At 42.2% G+C, this 22,056-nt stretch overlaps 1 protein-coding gene across 1 annotated transcript in view; it reads left to right on the forward strand.

Moving 5' to 3' along the window:
• The window catches only part of PARP8 (poly(ADP-ribose) polymerase family member 8), a 323,912-nt gene that overhangs the window by 259,418 nt on the left and 42,438 nt on the right, over nucleotides 1-22,056 (forward strand). The window contains exons 14-18 of the mRNA XM_073680309.1: nucleotides 971-1,066; nucleotides 11,935-12,027; nucleotides 12,712-12,837; nucleotides 15,007-15,072; nucleotides 17,306-17,373. Of these exons, the coding sequence (XP_073536410.1) occupies nucleotides 971-1,066; nucleotides 11,935-12,027; nucleotides 12,712-12,837; nucleotides 15,007-15,072; nucleotides 17,306-17,373 (449 nt within the window). The remainder of the gene's footprint in view (nucleotides 1-970; nucleotides 1,067-11,934; nucleotides 12,028-12,711; nucleotides 12,838-15,006; nucleotides 15,073-17,305; nucleotides 17,374-22,056) is intronic.

The following is a 22,056-nucleotide window of genomic DNA, read 5'->3' on the forward strand; positions in this document are numbered from 1 at the left end:
AGGTTTTTTAACTTTTGATGGACTTTTAAATTGTTTCAGTAAACTAAGGGCGTCCTAGTATGCCAGAAATACGTGAAGTGTTGAGGTTTTTTAACTTTTGATGGACTTTTAACTTGTTTCAGTAAACTAAGGGTGTCCTAGTATGCCAGAAATGCGTCAAGTGTTGAGATTTTTTAACTTTTGATGGACTTTCAACTTGTTTCAGTAAACTAAGGGTGTCCTAGTATGCCAGAAATGCATCAAGTGTTGAGTTTTTTTTAACTTTTAATGGACTTTTAATTTGTTTCAGTAAACTTACATTTTTTTATCCAGTCGGTTGTGTCGTAAACTACCCTAGTTTTTCTCTCTGTCAGCTGCAATCGCCACCAGGTACGGCACCCACTGGTTTCTAATCACAGCAACGGATTCATCTATGTTACCAGCGTGAACAGCTCCAACCCACCCCCTCTCTCCCTTATCTCCTTCTCTATTGTTGGGATAGGCTGTCCATAGCAATATCCCAGAAAACTGAGCCACTTTCCATTAGTATTATGGTGACACTGCTCATTCTGTCCCAGAAGTTAGGAAATGTCAGCATGGAGTGACTGCTCTAGTAGCAGAGTGTGAAGTAAGGAACATTTCACAATTGTGTATGTGGAAGGAAATCTGGCTCTAGCCCCTTAAATCAGTCACCCCAACCCACCACCGGATCTAAGGTTGATGGAATAATTTATGGGAAATAGCCCATTAGTATCAATGTGTCAAGAAAGCAGTTTCAATTACCCATATTATGATAATATAATGATGACTCTGCTCATTCTGTCCCACTCTATACAGCAAAGCTGACATGTGAGTTTTTATCTGTGCATAATTACAAAGTTTAAAATATTTATTAATACTGAATATCCATTTCTGATGATAAAAAAAACTATAATTGAATACTTGCTCATTCTTATTTGCTGTCACCCTCGTCTCCTTTTTGCTCTTTTAGACAATAGAGTTTGCTGAGCAGAGAATACCTGTGCTAAATGAGTACTGTGTGGTTTGTGATGAACCTCATGTATTTCAAAATGGACCAATGCTGAGGGTGAGTGCTCTTTACAGTATGGATATACTATATATTACATGCAGGTCGGTTTTTACTATTTAATTCAGTCATTTGTCTGCTATAGCTGTTTTTGGGGAAGATGGGTGTATGGGGGTAGCAATGAGGCATACAAAGGCAGCATTGTTCCCTGGAGCCTGGTGCTTGAGGGGCCCAAATACCCCCGTGCTGCATAAAAAGAAAAAAGTGCTATAAGTGTCATGGCACAGGAGTCTCTTTATATGACTCTCAAAACCATTTTTAAAGAGTTTTTCCTATATGAAAACTTTTATACAGTATCTGATGCACTTGATATTTGGGATCACTAAAGTAAAAGAAAGTGTTTATAATCTGCTGTTATCGCCAAGGTATTGATCAGTCATAGATTTCTCCTGCTGCGGCTAATATAGGGGGATCTCATACCGACCGTTCAAATAAATACAGTGCCTTGAAAAAGTATTCAGATCCCTTGAACTTTTCCAAATTTTTTCACTTTACACCCACAAACTTAAATGTATTTTATTGGGATTTTATATGATATACCAACCACAAAGGAGCAAGAATTTGTGAAGTGTAAAGGAAATAATACATGGTTTTCTAAATCTTTTAAAAATAGAAATCTGAAAATTGTGATGTGCATTTGTATTCAGCCCCCTGCAGTCTGATACCCCTAAATAAAATCCTGAGTGACCAATTGGCTCCAGAAGTCATATAATTAGTAAACTGAGTCCTCCTGTGTGTAATTTATTCTTAGTATAACTACAGCTGTTCTGTGAAGGCCTCAGAGGTTTGTTTGAGAACACTAGGGATCAAACCACATCATAAAAACCAAGGAGCTCACCAGACAGGTCAAGGATAAAGTGGCCCAGTAAAAGTCCAGATCTAAATTCCTTTGAAAATCTTGAAAATTGCTGTTCAAAGACGCCTCCATCCAATGCTAAAGCTAGTTTTTTTTAAGAAGAATTGGAAAAAATGTCAGCCTCTAGATGTACAAAGTTGGGAAAGACATACCCCAAAAGACTTGCAGCAGTGATTGTAGCAGAAGGCGGTTCTACACAGTATTGACTCGGGTGGGGGGCTGAATACAAATTCACGTCACAATTTCCAGATTTATATTTTTAAAATAATTAAAAAAACATGTATCATTTCCTTTACATTTCACAAATACTTGCTACTTTGTGTTGGTACATCACATAAAATCCCATTAAAATACATTTAAGTTTGTGGGTTTAACGTGAAAAAATGTGAAAAGTTCACAGGGTATGAATACTTTTTCAAGGCACTGTAGGCAACTATGTTATATAATGACAAGTCCTGTAGAGCGGCAGCCACTCTTCATTCTTCATGTGGCTCAGTACTCTGGTATACAGGGGGTCCTAAGTGGATACCCTACTCTATGTCCATATGCTGTAATAGGATATATAGACCAAGGTTATCCTGACATGTAATAGTTCACATAAAAGCACCATATATATGTGGAGCAGAATTAGCTTTTGAGACACCCTGATCCTCTGCAATAAAGGCCAGGACCAATTAACCCTCAGATGCCACAGCAGCAACTGTGGCATGTAATCGGTTAGAGAAAGGAAACCCCTTTCCTTTCTCTATCCACCTAATTACCACAGTTGCTTATGACTGTGACACCTCAGGGGTAAATAATCCCTCTGTCACCCCATTGTTATCTTGGAATGTGATTGTTGGAGCCCATGAATAGCTTTAGCAGCTGAGAAGCTGCCATTTTTGTATTCCCATTAGGACACTGACAGGCACAATGTTCAATTTTCAAACGATCAAATGGTCAAAAATGTAAAAAAAGAAAATAAAACATTTACACTGTGAACTATTGTGTAAAATAGCACTCCCTCCCCTATAAACTGGTATTTAGTGATGATCGAGCGTGTATTGTTAACCTTTTCGGCGAACACGCGAGTATTTTCGGTGTGCTCGGCATTTATGTTAGTGTCACCGCGGCTGCATGTGTCACGGCTGTTAGACAGCTGTGACACATGCAGGGATTGCCTAACAAACAGTCAATCCCTGCATGTGTCACGGCTGTATAACAGCCGTGACACTTGCAGCTGCGGCGACACTAGCATAAATGCCGAGCACACCGAAAATACACGAAGAGCACCCGAGCATGCTCACCGAAAGGGTTAACAATACACACTCGATCATCACTACTGGTATTCACAAAAAAGGGAAAACTTTTGTTCAGCTCACCTTGAACATGGTGACGCTGAATAGATCAACAAGAAGTGCACGGACATTGAATCCCGGCCGGGGAGGGTAGAAGGGAAGTCTGTAGAATGGGTGGTTTATTAGTCCATTTAAAAATAAAAAATCACACAACTTAAAAACGAGACATCCTGAAAAAAAATATCTGTTCACCTACGCGTTTCAAACCCAGATTTATAAGCGGTTCTTAGTCACGGCAGCATAAATTTGGTATTGCTGTAATTGTGCTAATAAGCAGAGAAAAGTTATTATCATTTCTACCACACAGTAAACTACATAAAAACAATACCTCAAAAAGCAAGGATGGAATTAATGTTTTTAACCCCTTTTTTTAACCTTTAAAGGAATCTGTCAGCAGGATTTCACCTCCCAAACTATTTATACGTGCATGTAACTCTTTCCAGAAGACAAGTCCAGAAATACACTCAGACCTCATTCACACAACCATGTTGCACGTATGTGTTCTATCCTTTTTTCTCACGGATACCACAGGTGCCCATTATAACCTATAATTCTCTTCTTATGTCCGTATTTTTTCACCGACTGTGTTTGGGCAAAACTCATGGAGACATGTTAATTTTTCTGCGGCATCACAAATGAAAAGGGCCAATACAAGTCTATGGGTCCGTGAAAAATCACGATCAGCTCACGGATGCATCAGTGTACCATCCTTGTGCTGTCCGTAGTTAACATTGCAAAGGAAAGGAGGAGATTCGTAATCGATTTCTTTATCCATCCATGATAAAAACTGATGACATACTAAGGCCACGTTCACACGCTCAGTATTTGGTCAGTATTTTACATCAATATTTGTAAGCCAAAACCAGGAGTGGAACAGTCAGAGGAAAAGTATAATAGAAACACATCACCACTTCTGTAGTTATCAACCACTCGTGGGTTTGGCTTACAAATACTGATGTAAAATACTGACCAAATACTGAATGTGTGAACATGGCCTAATAGTAAAAACGGATTATACACTGATGACATTGGTACCATTTTTTCAATTATGTGGTTAAGTACATTAAGGAGAAATCAGCATTTAAACTGATTTGCAATTGAGGCTGAAGAACTATTTGTAGATCTGAAGCCTCTGTCACTCCAGCTCTATTCCCCACCCAGTGCCACTTCTTCCTGCTTGCCAAACCATCTCTATGCTGTGTGACTTCAGGCAAAGAAGTCGTTAGTCAAACAGGAAGAGGCTGCACTGGGAAATAGAGCTGGAGTGACAGAGGCTTCAGATCTACAAATAGATCTTTGGCCTCATCTGCATATCAATTCAAACCCCGATTTGTCAGTAACGGAGAAACAGACTGGACTTGTCTTTATGCACAAATACTGTATATATATATATATATATATATATAGTCTGGGGTGTGAAATCCTATTGACAGATTCCCTTTAATAAAAGATTTATAATATGTACTTCAAAATTGAGCTATTAAGAACTATAAGTCCGAAAAAAACAATAAAAAAAATGAATAAATAAAATGTGTGGAGCACATAAAGGTTTAAGCTTATTTTACTAGGAAGAAGAAGAGAAAAATGAATGAGCAGGAGGTACATAGATGCCTTCTCGGATCTGGCTTTGATGATAGATTATCTGCTGCGGTATTATCTACTTTGTGTGATGCATTATTCATATGTTGTAGCCTTTTGATTATGGGATGAAATAGGTTTGTGCCAGGTGATAATTAGTTAATTAGCGTGATGTCTGCTCCTCGTGTCTTGGTGTTTGAATGTAAAAACCTTCATTTATTTCCCGGCTTGTAAACAAGTCTTTTGTTCCTATTGTATCATTGTTTGATGTAATTATGTCTGAGGTCAGAAAATATCAGCGTTCGCCTACAATAATTGGATGCTAAGCACAACATGAGATGGAGAATCCAGGCCTTTCATGTGAAGAATTGTATGACATGCTGAGTGTTGGATGTTGGGCTGCGTGTTCTAGAGCAGGGATGTCAAGCTCAAACACACAAAGGGCCAAACTGAAAAACTTGGACAAAGTCGCAGGCCAACCAGTATACTGTATAATTGCCTTACAAAGTCTTCCATACAGAATAATAGGCCCCACATAGTTCTCCATACACAATAATGGCCACATATATTCTTCCATACAAAATAATGGCCCCCACATAGTCCTCCATACAAAATAATGGCCCCCACATAGTCCTCCATACAAAATAATGGACCGCACATATTCCTCCATACAGTATAATGGGCCCCACATAGTCCTCCATACCGGATAATGGCCCCACATAGTCCTCCATACAGTATAATGGGCCCCACATAGTCCTCCATACAGAATAATGGGCCTACATAGTCCTCCATACAGTATAATGGGCCCCACATAGTCCTCCATACAGGATAATGGCCCCACATAGTCCTCCATACAGTATAATGGGCCCCACATAGTCCTCCATACAAAATAATGGCCCCCACATAGTCCTCCATACAAAATAATGGACCGCACATATTCCTCCATACAGAATAATGGACCCCACATAGTCCTCCATACAGAATAATGGGTCCAACATAGTCCTCCATACAGAATAATAGGCCCCATATAGCCTCCATACAGAATAATGGACCCCACATAGTCCTCCATACAGAATAATGGCCCCCACATAGTCCTCCATACAAAATAATGGCCCCACATAGTCCTCCATACAGAATAATGGTCCCCACATAACCCTCCATGCAGAATAATGGGCCCCACATAGTCCTCCATACAGAATAATGGGCCCCACATAGTCCTCCATACAGAATAATGGGCCCCACATAATCCTCCATGCAGAATAATGGGCCCCACATAGTCCTCCAAACAGTATACTGGGCCAACATAGCTTTCCATACAGTATAATGGCCCCACATTGTTCTCCATACAGAATAATGGGCCCCACATAGACCTCCATTCAGAATAATGGGCCCCATATAGTCCTCCATACAGAATAATGGGCCCCACATAGTCCTCCATACAGAATAATGGCCCCACATAGTCCTTTCTACAGAATAATAGGCCCCACATAGTCCTTCATACAGAATAATGGGCCCCACATAATCCTCCATGCAGAATAATGGGCCCCACATAGTCCTCCATACAGTAAAACGGGCCCCACATAGTCCTCCATACAGAATAATGGGCCCCATGTAGTCCTCTATACAGTATAATGGGCCCCACATAGTCCTCCATACAGAATAATGGGCCCCAGATAGACGTCCATACAGTATAATGGGCCCCACATAGTCCTCCATACAGAATAATGGGCCCCACATAGTCCTCCATACAGTATAATGGCCCCACAGTCCTCCATACAGTATAATGGGTCCCACAGTCCTCCATACAGAATAATGGGCCCCACATAGTCCTCCATACAGAATAATGGGCCCCACATAGTCCTCCATACAGAATAATGGGCCCCATGTAGTCCTCCATACAGTATAATGGGCCCAACATAATCCTCCATATAGAATAATGGGCCCCACATAGTCCTCCATATAGAATAATGGGCCCCACATAGTCCTCCATATAGTATAATGGGCCCCTCATAGTCCTCCATACAGAATAATGGACCCCACATAGTCCTCCATACAAAATAATGGCCCCACATAATCCTCCATACAGAATAATGGGCCCCACATAGTCCTCCATACAGAATAATGGGCCCCACATAGTCCTTCATACTGAATAATGGGCCCCACATAATCCTCCATGCAGAATAATGGGCCCCACATAGTCCTCCATACAGAATAATGGGCCCCACATAGTCCTCCATACAGAATAATGGGCCCCATGTAGTCCTCCATACAGTATAATGGGCCCAGCATAGTCCTCCATACAGAATAATGGGCCCCACATAGTCCTCCATACAGAATAATGGGCTCCACATAGTCCTCCATATAGTATAATGGGCCTCACATAGTCATCCATACAGAATAATGGGCCCAACATAGTCCTCCATACAGTATAATGGACCCCACATAGGCCTTCATACAGTAAAATGGGCCCCACATAGTCCCCCATACAGAATAATGGGCCCCATGTAGTCCTCCATACAGTATAATGGGCCCCACAGTCCTCCATATAGTATAATGGGTCCCACAGTCATCCATACAGAATAATGGGCCCCACATAGTCCTCCATACAGAATAATGGGCCCCACATAGTCCTCCATACAGAATAATGGGCCCCATGTAGTCCTCCATACAGAATAATGGGCCCCACAGTCCTCCATATAGTATAATGGGTCCCACAGTCCTCCATACAGAATAATGGGCCCCACATAGTCCTCCATACAGAATAATGGGCCCCACACAGTCCTCCATACGGAATAATGGGCCCCATGTAGTCCTCCACACAGAATAATGGGCCCCGCATAGTCCTCCATACAGAATAATGGGCCCCACATAGTCCTCCATACAGAATAATGGGCCCCATGTAGTCCTCCATACCGTATAATGGGCCCAACATAGTCCTCCATACAGAATAATGGGCCCCACATAGTCCTCCATATAGTGTAATGGGCCCAACATAGTCCTCCATACAGTATAATGGGCCCAACATAGTCCTCCATACAGTATAATGGGCCCACATAGTCCTCCATACATAATAATGGGCCCCACATAGTCCTCCATACAGAATAATGGGCCCCACATAGTCCTCCATATAGTATAATGGGCCCCACATAGTCCTCCATACAGAATAATGGCCCCACATAGTCCTCCATACAGAATAATGGGCCCCACATAGTCCTCCATATAGAATAATGGGCCCCACATAGTCCTCCATACAGTATAATGGGCCCCACATAGTCCTCCATACAGTATAATGGGCCCCACATAGTCCTCCATATAGAATAATGGGCCCCACATAGTCCTCCATACAGTATAATGGGCACCACATAGTTCTCCATACAGTATAATGGCCCCACATAGTCCTCCATACAGAATAAATGGCCCCACATAGTCCTCCATACAGTATAATGGGCCCCACATAGTCCTCCATACAGTATAATGGGCCCCACATAGTCCTCCATACAGGATAATGGCCCCACATAGTCCTCCATACAGTATAATGGGCCCCACATAGTCCTCCATACAGAATAATGGGCCCACATAGTCCTCCATACAGTATAATGGGCCCCACATAGTCCTCCATACCGGATAATGGCCCCACATAGTCCTCCATACAGTATAATGGGCCCCACATAGTCCTCCTTACAGAATAATGGGCCTACATAGTCCTCCATACAGTATAATGGGCCCCACATAGTCCTCCATACAGGATAATGGCCCCACATAGTCCTCCATACAGTATAATGGGCCCCACATAGTCCTCCATACAGAATAATGGGCCCACATAGTCCTCCATACAGTATAATGGGCCCCACATAGTCCTCCATACCGGATAATGGCCCCACATAGTCCTCCATACAGAATAATGGGCCCATATAGTCCTCCATACAGTATAATGGGCCCCACATAGTCCTCCATACAGAATAATGGGCCTACATAGTCCTCCATACAGTATAATGGGCCCCACATAGTCCTCCATACAGGATAATGGCCCCACATAGTCCTCCATACAGTATAATGGGCCCCACATAGTCCTCCATACAGAATAATGGGCCCACATAGTCCTCCATACAGTATAATGGGCCCCACATAGTCCTCCATACCGGATAATGGCCCCACATAGTCCTCCATACAGAATAATGGGCCCATATAGTCCTCCATACAGTATAATGGGCCCCACATAGTCCTCCATACCGGATAATGGCCCCACATAGTCCTCCATACAGTATAATGGGCCCCACATAGTCCTCCATACAGGATAATGGCCCCACATAGTCCTCCATACAGAATAATGGGCCCCACATAGTCCTCCATGCAGAATAATGGGCCCCACATAGTCCTCCATACAGGATAATGGCCCCACATAGTCCTCCATACAGAATAATGGGCCCCACATAGTCCTCCATACAGAATAATGGGCCTACATAGTCCTCCATACAGTATAATGGGCCCCACATAGTCCTCCATACAGGATAATGGCCCCACATAGTCCTCCATACAGTATAATGGGCCCCACATAGTCCTCCATACAGAATAATGGGCCCACATAGTCCTCCATACAGTATAATGGGCCCCACATAGTCCTCCATACCGGATAATGGCCCCACATAGTCCTCCATACAGAATAATGGGCCCATATAGTCCTCCATACAGTATAATGGGCCCCACATAGTCCTCCATACCGGATAATGGCCCCACATAGTCCTCCATACAGTATAATGGGCCCCACATAGTCCTCCATACAGGATAATGGCCCCACATAGTCCTCCATACAGAATAATGGGCCCCACATAGTCCTCCATGCAGAATAATGGGCCCCACATAGTCCTCCATACAGGATAATGGCCCCACATAGTCCTCCATACAGAATAATGGGCCCCACATAGTCCTCCATACAGAATAATGGGCCCCACATAGGGGCGATGATTCTGGTGTCGCTGGCCAAATAAAACCAGCCAGCAGGCCAGAGTTTGACTTGTATGTTCTAGAGGAAAGGACAATCCTGGAGAATCTCTTCTTACATTTCTGCATTCTGCTATTCCTTTGTTACTCCTCCTGGAAATGTGTAAATATATTGACAACTAGTCATTACCATTCCCTTTTTCCCAATAGGGTGTGGCGCTACATACTCTGACAACGCCAGCACTGACTGGACAACTTTAGGGCTCGTGTAGATTATCACATAAATCGGACGGTGCTATCTGCAGTGTTGACGGATAACACGTATTATTCTAGGGGCCGTGCACATGTCTGATTTGCCTTCAAGAATCAAATGGCACTCGCCCATTCAAGTCTATGGGTCCATTCGAGTGCAGTCCGATTTTCACAGACTGACATAATAGTGAAGGTGGAGAAACTTATTTTTCTCTCCATATCCAAGAAAATCAGGTCCATCTCTGATCAATCTGATTGTAATTAGCATAATCGGACATATTTTCTCAGATGAAGAGAAAACGGTTGTGTGACCCTACCCTTAGACCTGGGTCTATGCTGTCTACCCTGCTAATAGATGTTCCTATAATATAGAGCGCAGGTTTTCTGGGTTTCATAGGTATTGCCCTAGACCAAGGGTTCCTGCCCCATTACCATAAGAGCTTATTCACACGTCTGATTTTCACGGTTATCACTCATGTCTGCGACAGTCTATGGGGCCATTCACATGGCCATGATTTATTTTTTTTTACTACTACATAAACCTGGGTTTTATTTCTGTACACGCGATGGAAATGAACCCTCCTTTTCCCATTTCCTCTAGTGGTTCTCTGTTTTTTTTTTAAATACTGTTAGTTGCTGAGTATTTGGTGAATTTTTGATGCTGCAGATTTTCTGCGTCAAATAACTAATTTAGGCTATTTGCATTTGTTTGATTTTTTTTAGTGATGTTTTGTTTATAGACGGTTTTATTGCACTTTCTCTCCTGCGTTTTTGTCTCTTTTTGGTACTTTTATGAGTTTCCTGTTTTTAATAAAACTTTATCAATGAAATCATGGGCAGATTTCATGCTTTTCCACCAAGGAAATGTACTAAGAATGCATATTCATTTTTATCCGCTGATTGTCTGCATCTCATGCAAATCTATGGGGAAAATCTGCCAATGAAACGGCTATTTGCTGCAAGAGAAATTGATATTCTGAGGATTTAAAAATCGCAACCTCGGGTCAATTCCCTCAGAATTAAAAAAAATTAGAGTGGGCATGAGATTTATATAGATAACATAATTGTCAAATTATAATGCTAATTTATTTATTTTAAAATATAATTGTTATAATATAATTATATATTAATTTAATATATAGAATTAAATATTATTAAATATATTATATATATATTACATATAATATATATTATAATATAATCATATATGACAATATAATAATATAATATATATAATATAATAATATAACTAGATATATATACATAATATAATATATTATATATAATTTATATTAATTAAATATATATAATAGTATAATTTTATTATTATATATAGCAATTATATATTTTATAATATAACTAATATAATATTCATATATATTCATTAAATATAATATAATTATTACACTGCGTTTACCAGTGTAGTAGAATTATTCCGCTTTGTCATAACATTTCCTTTTAGGATGCAAAGAATGATACACCCTAATGCCCAAAGCCGTGAATTCTGATTATATAATGAAATTAGGCCACGCTTCCCACTGGAAGCAATGAAGCAAAGCCCATTGTGTGCTGCTTTACTGTACATCAACTTATTTGACATCTCATTTCACAACTGCTGAGCAATGTAGAAGCATATCATGAATTAAAACATGAAGAGAGCCTGCAGGAGCCATTTAACTACCGCTGCGTGGGCGATTTGTCTTGTCATAACAGTGCCACCTGGTGGTCAAATGTCATCATTGCACGTCTTTTGTTGACTTTGTATTTTAGATTATTATTCTATTGAAAGTATATGTAAACTCCATTTTTACCGACTCCTATAAAAGAGATTACCCAATAATAATGTAATAAAAACTCAGCTATTTGCTCATTTTAACTGGTATTTGTTCATTTTCTTCTTTCGACAGCCTACTGTTTGTGAAAGAGAGCTTTGTGTATTCGCTTTTCAGACACTGGGTGTAATGAATGAAGCTGCAGATGAAATTGCAACCGGTGCTCAGGTATAAAGAATAATGTTACAGACAATTGAGATTATTCAATACTTTCCAATGTTATTCATTTTGCACTATTAATATTGAGCATTATGATAATTTATATTATTATGTTCTATTCAAGCTAGTTTGCATGTGAGGAGCTAGACTAGACCTGGGTTTTTTCCAGCCTTCATGGATATAGTAGTTCTATATCTTATATCTAGTGGATCTGTCACAGCAGCACAGAGTGTATCAGCACAGTGAACTTCTGTGTCTCCATTTCCATAATTTCTTTTAGCTTTAAAAAGTTGCATATTTTTGCCTCTTTATATCAGCCTCTTTACTTTTCACCCACTTTTGTGTATATATAGGCGAGGTCGGCATAAAAGGGAAAAAATGTGCAACTTTTTAAAGCTACAAAACGTGGGTAAAATAAATGAAAAATCATGTTGCAGAAAAGTACATGACCTACAACATTAGAAAGTGGTGCAAATTATTGCATAAATCAATCCCAGCTCAGAGCTGGTGTAGACTTTTAGATTGTAGTGCATAGGCAGCTTGAAGATGATATATTTTCAGTGGACTATCTTCAAGACTGACATAAGTCTTGATGTTGTTCCTTCCTTGTTTTTTCCTCATCTGTCAAATTTTATACAAACGATGCAATGGTAAAATAACTAATATATCATTTTTCCCATGTTATGCTTCCAGGTTGTAGATCTCCTTGTGTCAATGTGTCGTTCTGCTTTGGAATCTCCGAGGAAAGTTGTCATATTTGAGCCATATCCTTCAGTGGTAGACCCCAATGATCCTCAGACCCTGGCCTTTAATCCACGAGTATGTGTTTTTCTTTCGTCTTTTCTATTTAGGTTTGAGGACTAGTCCAAAAACTACTGGGCTAGTTTAGTTCCTTGTCCTGGGACAACAGTGGTCACGTGGCCGAAGATGACTTTATACCACTGCTATGTTGTGTCACAATGCAAGTGAATGGAGTAGAATAGCGACCCTCAGGATACCATGACCGCAACAAGCAAGTCACAAAAAATCCAATTGGTTCTGATATTTTGAAACTTGTTTTTCGCAGTTGTTCTACCACTTTCGCCTGCATTATGTTGCGATATAGCGGTGGCATGCAACGATCTTTTACCGTGCAACCTGTGCCACAACGCCATCTAACCCCAGTCTTGGTGGTTCCTCAACAGCTATCTCTTCTGGTTCCACCATACGCAGGGACACTTGGCTAAGCGCTCCTGTGTTCACTGAGAGTCACTACTAGACTCCTCTGACAGTAGCTTATATCAAAGGAGAAGAAAAGGATTGAATTCTGAAATTCATCAGAACGGAAACCTTTTCTCCCCTGACATTATCGGAAGAGGGTTGGGAGGCCCCCATAGACGTTAGACTTTCAGCCAATCCCACCGATATTGGCGATAGTGAAAATGCTCATTTCAGATTATCAGCCTGGCTAAACAGGCCGCTAATCATCTAATGAATGAGCAAAACACTCTCGTCCATCTGGTGAAATTATTTTTAAGCGTGCTTAAAAATTATCGTTCTCGGCAGCACATGTACACAGGACAAGTACCGCCGAGTGCAATCATACTCTACGTGCACAGAATGATCATTTTAATGTCCTCTAAAAACTATAATGTCTTACTGGATCTACAGTGAGCCTCATGCACAAGGGAGAGCCTTCGCGGCTCTGTACTATTGAGCCACAAGCAGCGATTGGTGCGATGACATGACATCCTATACATACTTGTTTATTGAAAATTCTGGACATTTAAGCCTCAGCTCCCAGGGCTAAAAGGATGAGAAAATCAAACGTTAAAAAAATAAAACTTAGATTCAAAAATTTTTCATGATTCCACTTGACATGAATTTAGTAGAATAGCAGCCAGCCGGGCCGCCATTTTGCTATCTTCTTTTGAGGGCCAGGAAGGGGTTAAAATAATAAAATACATTATACCCTCCTGAACTAGACACTCAACTGTCCTTATACCACTTCCGCCGCTGCTGCTCCCCCAGTCGGTAACGTGCGCCACCCCCCCCCCCACATGACCGTATGAGGTCGCGGCACCGAGAGAACCGAAAAACGATGTAGAGGTCCGGGGAGCGCAGCAGAGGCAGCATAGGGACACGTGAAGGCATACGACACATAAGTTTAATATATTTTAGTATTTTTTAATCCCTTCCTTCCCGTCTGAGGGCATAATAAACGTCTTTTCATGGCAGTCTAGACACTTTTACTCAGATTGATTTAATTTGGACCGAATCTGCATCCTCTCCGCCCAAGACCATGCGGGAATGTCCTCCAAACACTGGGAACCCACAAATGCCCACTCTGGGCATGGTTTTATTAAACACCTTGGGCCCGATACATCAAAGCTTTCACGCCAAAATTCTAGTGTAAAAGCTTTGAAAAGTCACAAAATTTAGGCACAACTCAGCGTTTCGCCTACATTTTGCTACTTCTGGCGTTTTCTTGCCAGTTTCTTCCAGCTCTGCTGAAATAGACAAGGGCACGATGAAAGTGTGACACCACAGCTCATCTAATTCATGTCAAACTGTGGCGTTCAATACGCCAGGAATCTCAACGCCAGTCGCAGGTCTTGATCCACTGGGCCCCTTTCCTTTTATGGTCCTGATTTGTTGACCCGAAAGTGCTGTATGTTTTCTTTTACTTTGGGTGCGAATGAATAGGAAAACAATTAGGCCTAATTCTGAAAAGCTGATTAAAAGAAAAACCTGTCTTTGTCACCCATAGCAACCAATCACAGTGCAGCTTTCATTTTTCAAGAGCAGATTATGAAATGAAAGCTGTGCTATGATTGGACGCTATAGACAGTTTTACTATTTGACAGTTTTTGTTTATTTCCCCCCTTTTTTTAACTTTAAATGGTACAGAATAAGTCAGGGAAAATGTTTTGAATCTTTTCCGTATTTTCTATAGATTTTAACATTATTGTCTGTAGATTTCTTGACATGTCTTTATTTTCCTAACAGAAAAAGAACTACGACAGAGTAATGAAGGCATTAGACAGTATCACTTCCATCAGAGAGATGACGCAGGTGAGCACATTTATTTTTGTATCGTAATGAGGTTTATTTCATCTTATTACATATTATCGTAGATGAGGCACATCTGATAAATATAGCCGGGGTAATGGTTGTCTGGAAACAGCGTGCGGACCTCATTGAAATAAATTGAATGATATTATAAGTCAGACTACAGTGAGGATCGTCCGGCACTACGCTTTACTGACGTGATATAATACAGTCAGGAGACATTGGTGGCTAGTAGAGTTGCGGTATACAGTCAGGAAACATTGGTGGCTAGTAGAGTTGCGGTATACAGTCAGGAAACATTGGTGGCTAGTAGAGTTGCGGTATACAGTCAGGAAACATTGGTGGCTAGTAGAGTTGCGGTATACAGTCAGGTGATATTGCTGGATAGTAGAGTTGCGGTATACAGTCAGGTGATATTGCTGGATAGTAGAGTTGCGGTATACAGTCAGGTGATATTGCCAGATAGTAGAGTTGCTGTATACAGTCAGGAGATATTGTCGGATAGTAGAGTTGCTGTATACAGTCAGGTGATATTGCCAGATAGTAGAGTTGCTGTATACAGTCAGGAGATATTGCTAGATAGTAGAGTTGCGGTATACAGTCAGGAGATATTGCTGGATAGTAGAGTTGCGGTATACAGTCAGGTGATATTGCCAGATAGTAGAGTTGCTGTATACAGTCAGGAGATATTGTCGGATAGTAGAGTTGCTGTATACAGTCAGGTGATATTGCCAGATAGTAGAGTTGCTGTATACAGTCAGGAGATATTGGCGGATAGTACAGTTGCGGTCAGGGCTGCCATCAGGGCATTACTGCCCTTACTACTGTATGGGGCCCGGTGAACAGAAGTAAAAAGGGGGGCGCCCAGCCAGCCCGGACTCCCCCTCTCTTTGCATTTACTCACCGGGCCTCTGGGAGTCAGGGGTAACAGTTCAGACCTTAATGCACCCTGTGCCCGAAAATGAGCGCTATACCTTTAAACCGCCACCGGATGCATCATGGTCCTGACGCAGGTCATGTGCCATGCGCGCTCACTTTCATTTTGGAGCAGAGAAGCAGCATGCCACACATGTATTGGGACCCGGGACAGGCAGGCAGACTTCAGCAGCAGCAGCGGTGGCAGGAGGAGGTAGGCAGACTGTGTGTGTGTGTGTCAGTGTGTGTTAGTGCCTCTGTCAGTGTGTGTGTCAGTGTGTGTTTCTGTGTGTGTGTCTGTGTCTGTGTGTGTGTCTGTGTCTGTGTGTGTGTCAGTGTCTGTGTGTCAGTGTGTGTGTGTCTGTGTGTGTGTCTGTATGTGTGTGTGTCAGTGTCTGTGTGTGTCTGTGTGTATGTGTGCATGTGTGTGTGTCAGTGTCTGTGTGTGTCTGTGTGTATGTGTGCATGTGTGTGTGTCAGTGTCTGTGTGTGTCTGTGTGTATGTGTGCATGTGTGTGTGTCAGTGTCTGTCAGTGAGAAAGCAACAGCAGCAGCAGCGGGCAATGTATGAGGACTGGGGGAGGTTGCCGGGGGGTTTCTGGCCCTGTGAGGGGGCTATTTCTGGTCCTGTGAGGGGGCATTTCTGGCCCTGTGATGGGGCTATTTTGGCTCTGTGAGGGGGCATTTCTGACCCCGTGAGGGGGCTATTTCTGGCCCTGTGAGGGGGCCATTTCTGGCCCTGTGAGGGGGCTATTCTGGCTCTGTGAGGGGGCATTTCTGGCCCTGTGAGGGGGCTATTCTGGCTCTGTGAGGGGGCATTTCTGGCCCTGTGAGGGGGCTATTTTGGCTCTGTGAGGGGGCATTTCTGTCCCTTTGAGGGGGCTATTTCTGGCCCTGTGAGCGGGCTATTTCTGGCCCTGTGAGGGGGCCATTTCTGGCCCTGTGAAGGGGCTATTCTGGCCCTGTGAGGGGGCATTTCTGGCCCTGTAAGGGGGCTATTTGTGGCTGCGGAGTGGGGGGTGGAGCCTGAGCGGAGTCTCAAGGGGGCCCCAAAGTTTTACCAGTAGGAAGCCCTCAAATTCCTAGCGGCAGCCCTGGTTGCGGTATACAGTCAGGAGATATTGTCGGATAGTAGAGTAGAGTCTTGTCCTTACGTGACTCCAGGATATCGTTTTGTAGTACAGTCACAGCTTCTCCTGCCAATGATTCCCATGTCAGTCCTTCACGGGGCTTGACGTTGCATTGATTAACTCATCATGCACTAATTCTACACGTCGTATGCTACAATATGCCCGGTAATATTGTGATTTTCTTGTTTTAGGCACCTTATTTGGAAATCAAGAAGCAGATGGATAAGCAGGATCCCTTAGCCCATCCATTGCTGCAATGGTTTGTGATGCTATTTATAAAGCAGTCTATGTCGCTTCCTGACAAATACATTATCTTCCAAATCTAATCTGTTACTGTGTGATATTGGGAACTAGGAACCATATCCTCAGCAGAAGGGATCGGAATGACAAATAACACAGGAGCTAAAGCAGAAAGCAGCAGAAGGAATCCATCACCATATGGCGGCACGGCGATAAAATGTACAGTTCTGTAGATGCACAGAAGTGATTTCTGAAAGAAAGATAGAGACTGGAAAACAAGTCCCTGGGCTCTTACAGCTGATATGTGAAAATCAAATTAAAGGAATTTTCCATTTTTAGCAAATGAAAAATCCGCATTGTATAATAAAAACCCCACAGTGTTATGTAGGATTTCTCTGTGGTTTTATGGATCTCTGCTTGCAGTCATTGAATGAGAACCTTTGTTTATGCACCGAGAATATATTTTGATCCTGTTCATGTGATGGTCACACAGGTTACACTTCCACTTGTTACAGGTGCGGTACTTTTTCATAGCTCATACTGAGGACTTGTGCAGACAACTGTGGTTTCTGTCTGAGTTCTATCCGTCAAAACATCAGTTCGCACTTGGACCAACATTGAATGGGGCTCTGCACGTGTCCAATATTTTCCTCGGACTGAGTGGTCCAAGGAAAAAAGTTGCATCATGCACCATTTGCTTCCAATAATTGGATGGCACTTTCCCATTGATGTCTATGGGTCTGTGAAAAGCATCGGACCACACTCGGATGACATTCCAGTGCCATCCGATTTTCACGGACTGACAAACTTTTTTTTCAATTCTCCACAAAAACGGATCCCACTCTGTTCAAACGTTGATTACAGTGTGATCAGCACAATTGGACCATTTTTCTTGTATGGAGAACATATAGGTCTTCACATGCCCTAACTATTAATTATACAAGTTGCATGAGCAGCGCATGACCAGGACAGATTTCCATCTTCTGAAAGTAAAGAATGGAGGTTCCAATTCACTGATTGCAAGCTGAGATCTTGATACTGAGAATAAATTGGAATTGTGAGCCGTTTTTCCTCCAGTGATTAATAGAGATGAGCTAGCATGCTCGGCACTGCTCTATACTCGGTTGAGCATTGGAGTGCTAGATTGAGTATCGAGCAGTGCCAAGTATCGCGTGGTGCTTGAGTGCTCGGATCCCCGTAAGAAGCTTATTGGAGAGAGAGAGAGAGAGGGATCGAGACCTCCGGAAAAATGCTTGCATTTCCCATTGTCTTCCATTACACTCGTTAATCAAGTGTCATACCTGATTGTTTTGAGTAACGAGCACTTTAGTGCTTGCTCATCACTAGTGTTTAAGCTTTGAAGGGGTAATCCCGACAACATGTATTACCTATACACAGTATCGGGGTCCAACCAATTGGATTCTGCACGATCATGAGTTCAATGGTCCTGTGTCCCCCCATGTGAATGAAGTGGCAGTGTGCATGGTCACCACCCCCTGCATACACTGTTTATACTCATATACAGTTATATGAAAAAGTTTGGGCACCCCTATTAATCTTAAGCTTAATGTTTTATAAAAATTGGTGTTTTTGCAACAGCTATTTCAGTTTGATATATGTAATAACTGGACACAGTAATGTTTCTGCCTTGAAATGAGGTTTATTGTACTAACAGAAAATGTGCAATCTGCATTCAAACAAAATTTGACAGGTGCATAAGTATGGGCACCTCACCAGAAAAGTGACACTAATTTTTAGTAGATCCTCCTTTTGCAAAAATAACAGCCTCTAGTCGCTTCCTGTAGCTTTTAATGAGTTCCTGGATCCTGGATGAAGGTATTTTTGACCATTCCTCTTTACAAAACAATTCCAGTTCAGTTAAGTTTGATGGTCGCCGAGCATGGACAGCCCTCTTCAAATGATCCCACAGATGTTCAATGATATTCAGGTCTGGGGACTGGGATGGCCATTCCAGAACATTGTAATTGTTCCTCTGCATTAATGCCTGAGTAGATTTGGAGCGGTGTTTTGGATCATTGTCTTGCTGAAAGATCCATCCCCTGCGTAACTTCAACTTTATCACTGATTCTTGAACATTATTGTCAAGAATCTGCTGATACTGAGTGGAATCCATGCATCCCTCAACTTTAACAAGATTCCCGGTGCCGACATTGGCCACACAGCCCCAAAGCATGATGGAACCTCCACCAAATTTTACTGTGGGTAGCAAGTGTTTTTCTTGGAATGCTGTGTTTTTTTGCTGCCATGCATAACGCCTTTTTGTATGACCAAACAACTCAATCTTGGTTTCATCAGTCCACAGGACCTTCTTCCAAAAAGAAATTGGCTTCTCCAAATGTGCTTTTGCATACCTCAGCCGACTCTGTTTGTGGCGTGCTTGCAGAACCGGCTTCTTTCGCATCACTCTCCCATACAGTTTCTCCTTGTGCAAAGTGCGTTGTATAGTTGACCGATGCACAGTGACACCATCTGCAGCAAGTTGATGCTGCAGCTGTCTGGAGGTGGTCTGAGGATTGTCCTTGACTGATCTCACCATTCTTCTTCTCTGCCTTTCTGATGTTTTTCTTGGCCTGCCAATTCTGGCCTTAACAAGAACTGTCCCTGTGTTCTTCCATTTTTCCTTACTATGTTCCTCACAGTGGAAATTGACAGGTTAAATCTCTGAGACAGCTTTTTGTATCCTTCCCCTGAACAACTATGTTGAATAATCTTTATTTTCAGATCATTTGACAGTTGTTTTGAGGAGCCCATGATGCCACTCTTCAGAGGAGATTCAAACAGGAGAACAACTTGCAAGTGGCCACTTTAAGTAGCTTTTCTCATGATTGCATACACCTGGCTATGAAGTTCAAAGCTCAATGAGGTTACAAAACCAAAAAAAGTGCTTTAGTACGTCCGTAAAAAGTAGGTAGGAGTATTTAAAACAAGAAAATGATAAGGGTGCCCATACTTATGCACCTGTCAAATTTTGTTTGAATGCAGATTGCACATTTTCTGTTAGTACAATAAACCTCATTTCAAGGCAGAAACATTACTGTGTCCAACAGTTATTACATATCTCAAACTGAAATAGCTGTTGCAAAAACACCAATTTTTATAAAAAATTAAGCTTAAGATTAATAGGGGTGCCCAAACTTTTTCATATAACTGTATATCATCCATCTGAAAGGCAGATAAAGGTGAATGGAGTGGTGGTCCTACATGCTCATGACTGATCCATTCACAAAGGGGACACAAAAACATCATTATCTGGATCAGAGTAGGATCAAGTGGTCATTCCCCCCATCAATCATACATTTCTAAATATTGTTCTTGGGATACCCCTTTAATTTTAAAGTCACCCTCCAAAATACATATATGTTTAGCATCATACGAAGATGAGGAGGAGCCCCAAAAACAAAAGTAAACTTGGGTCCCTATCCTCATGAGGACCATTACATTTCTGCACATGGGACCTGTTACAGAGCTTTCCTAGTCTCTTAAATGGTAAATTCATGCATTAAAGATCCCCTATTATAAGTCCAAGCCATTCCAACGTGGCATTAATATTAATCAAAGGCTAGTTGCAGGCTGCATTTGTGCCCATTGTCGGACCCTATGTTGAGGAGGAGTGCGCCTGACAGTGGCCACAAGCATGAAGAATACCTATGCATCCATCCACCTAATGAGAAAAATAGTGTATACCACATAGTATTTATTTCTTTGCAGTGTTCTTCTGTATAGGAAGCATATCAACCAGATGGAGGCCAAACTAACACATTTTTGGCCTCTGTTTAGTGAATGGAGGCTTATGGGAACGTTACAGTTAAGTCAGGAGCGGACACAGATGGAAGAGGGCCCCTAAGCGAGAACAATATATGGGCCCTTTGCAGTCCAATAGTTGTCCATCATAATGCATAATTCCACTTGCTGTGTAGGTCGTAGTGGCCCGCTTACCTTTTGGGCTCCTGAGAGGCTGCACAGGTTGCAGCAATGATATGTCCGCCCCTGAGTTACATTATGTTACAGCTCCCGATGTATATGTGCACTTAACCTAACATATATATATGGGAAATTTAAATTTTCCTTATGCATCTCTGTAGGCTAATTGTGACACTGAGTAACATCTGACAGACAAGCCATGAGTCAGTATAGTCGAGAAGTCCGAGGTCAATAGCCCGGAGGGTACGTCATAAACATAGGGAAGAAACAAAGTCGTAGTGAGGTAACGGTTCAAGATCAAAATACCAGGAGGATAGCGGATCAGAGAAAAGGGGTTAAAGAGACGGATGGTCAGAATGAGGTGCAAGGTCAGGCTCAGCACGCCCCTGCACCAGACTGGACAACTGAGCTGTCAATCACTGCACAGACAGCTCAGCACACCCCTGCACCAGACTGGACTATGAGCTGTCAATCACTGCACAGACAGCTCAGCACGCCCCTGAGCAAGACTGTACAACTCAGCTGTCAATCAGTCAATCACTGCACAGACAGCTCAGCACACCCCTGCACCTGACTGGACAACTGAGCTGTCAATCACTGCACAGACAGCTCAGCATGCCCCTGAACAAGACTGTACAACTCAGCTGTCAATCAGTCAATCACTGCACAGACAGCTCCGCACGCCCCTGCACCAAACTGGACAACTGAGCTGTCAATCACTGCACAGACAGCTCAGCACGCCCTTGCACCAAACTGGACA

Source organism: Phyllobates terribilis, unplaced genomic scaffold, assembly GCF_046119375.1.
Source record: "Phyllobates terribilis strain yellow unplaced genomic scaffold, ASM4611937v1 Scaffold_1__5_contigs__length_1240528914, whole genome shotgun sequence".
Classification (NCBI taxonomy): domain Eukaryota; kingdom Metazoa; phylum Chordata; class Amphibia; order Anura; family Dendrobatidae; genus Phyllobates; species Phyllobates terribilis.